Below are 1,318 nucleotides of genomic sequence, written 5' to 3'. Positions count from 1 at the left end.
ACTAGATTAAGATTTAGACGTCCAGGACTTAATTCTTCACTGTTTCAAATAAAAAGCAGGCTACAGAGAGGAGCGAATATTCTGGAGAAGGAATCAATAGAAGATGTTCATGAGGAGATCAAAGAAATAAAGAGAGCTTTAATATAGAAGATGCATTTAAAAGAAGCTCAATGAACAGGAATATATAATTATTATTTCACTTTATTTCTAAGAAAATTAAACTGTTTAATACAATTTAAGTATAAAGCATGAATTACACTCCATACCAGGCGGTGGCGGTAATGCAAACTTTTATAGATTTCTGCTGACCTCAAGAAAAACAATACAGAAGAAGAAAATAAAGAACTCCATTACCCATAAACCCTTCTGTTAATGCGTCACACTAGAGAAATTTATCATGGAGGACTCCGTTGCTGTTGAGAAGAGCCCGGTAAGAATATTTCTTATCTTTTAGTTTTTTTAGTTTAGTTTCAAACGCCGTATTTAGATGATTTTTATAGTTTTTAGTTTCTTCGTTAGAGAAATTCAATGTTATTTTTTCGTAATTATTTTGGCTCGTTTAAGCTGCTGAAGCGGAAACCTGCCAATTCATTCTGCGCTCGGTGCGGCTGCTGCTAGCATTAGCATTAGCATTAGCATCGCCTTTGAAGACGAATAATTGCGATGTTTCGCATCTTAGTGACAAATTTGAACTTGAAATTCGCTAACATGCTTCGTATAAAATGCCTTTAGTCGTTTTTCGTTGTTTGCCGGCTCGGTGCTAGGATGTTATGGCTAATCAGTTTCAGTTGCTAAAGCTAGTAGCCTGTTAGCCATTAGCTTTGTTTCTAAGCTGGGATCCTGGTTCCAGTAGAATCTGCATGAAACATTGGAGTCCCTGATAACCTGATAATAATAATATACTGGAGATTATAAATGTTATGAAAAACTTCTAAATAGGAAGCAATATGAGCCTTTTTAGCTGATTGAAAGTATAGAAGTGTAAATAATATCTAGAGATAAATAAAAATGTAAATAGGTGAATAGCAGGTGGATCTATTTACTGCTCTATGAGCCTCATCTGACCCTGGATCAGTTTTAGTTTTATGCAGAGAGATTGCCTTCCTGCTTTTCTATTCATATTTCTGTCAGATTTTTTTTTTTTAAGGAATTGTATTTTGAGGACATGTTGGTAAAAAAATCTGTCTTTTTTACCAACATCTGTCCCTTCAGCCTGACAGAAATTAAAGTCAGTCACCAAACACAGTTTTCCAACTCATAGTGAGTATTTATCATTTTACTCGGACTCGTCGTCTCCCGCTTTATCCGGAACCGGGTC

At 35.4% G+C, this 1,318-nt stretch overlaps 2 protein-coding genes across 2 annotated transcripts in view; one reads left to right on the top strand and one right to left on the bottom strand.

Annotated features, from left to right (window-relative positions):
• Positions 1-358, bottom strand: part of LOC107094404 — an 8,874-nt gene extending 8,516 nt beyond the window's left edge. The window contains exon 1 of the mRNA XM_015389977.1: positions 355-358. Coding sequence (XP_015245463.1) covers positions 355-358 — 4 coding nt within the window. The remainder of the gene's footprint in view (positions 1-354) is intronic.
• The window catches only part of psmc4 (proteasome 26S subunit, ATPase 4), a 16,676-nt gene continuing 15,691 nt past the window's right edge, over positions 334-1,318 (top strand). Inside the window, exon 1 of the mRNA XM_015389985.1 lies at positions 334-430. Coding sequence (XP_015245471.1) covers positions 398-430 — 33 coding nt within the window. The 5' untranslated portion in view covers positions 334-397. The remainder of the gene's footprint in view (positions 431-1,318) is intronic.

This window comes from Cyprinodon variegatus, unplaced genomic scaffold (assembly GCF_000732505.1).
Source record: "Cyprinodon variegatus isolate N-32 unplaced genomic scaffold, C_variegatus-1.0 Scaffold481, whole genome shotgun sequence".
Classification (NCBI taxonomy): domain Eukaryota; kingdom Metazoa; phylum Chordata; class Actinopteri; order Cyprinodontiformes; family Cyprinodontidae; genus Cyprinodon; species Cyprinodon variegatus.
The sequence above is the reverse complement of the archived record's forward strand: the minus strand, read 5'-3'. Positions and strand labels throughout refer to the sequence as shown.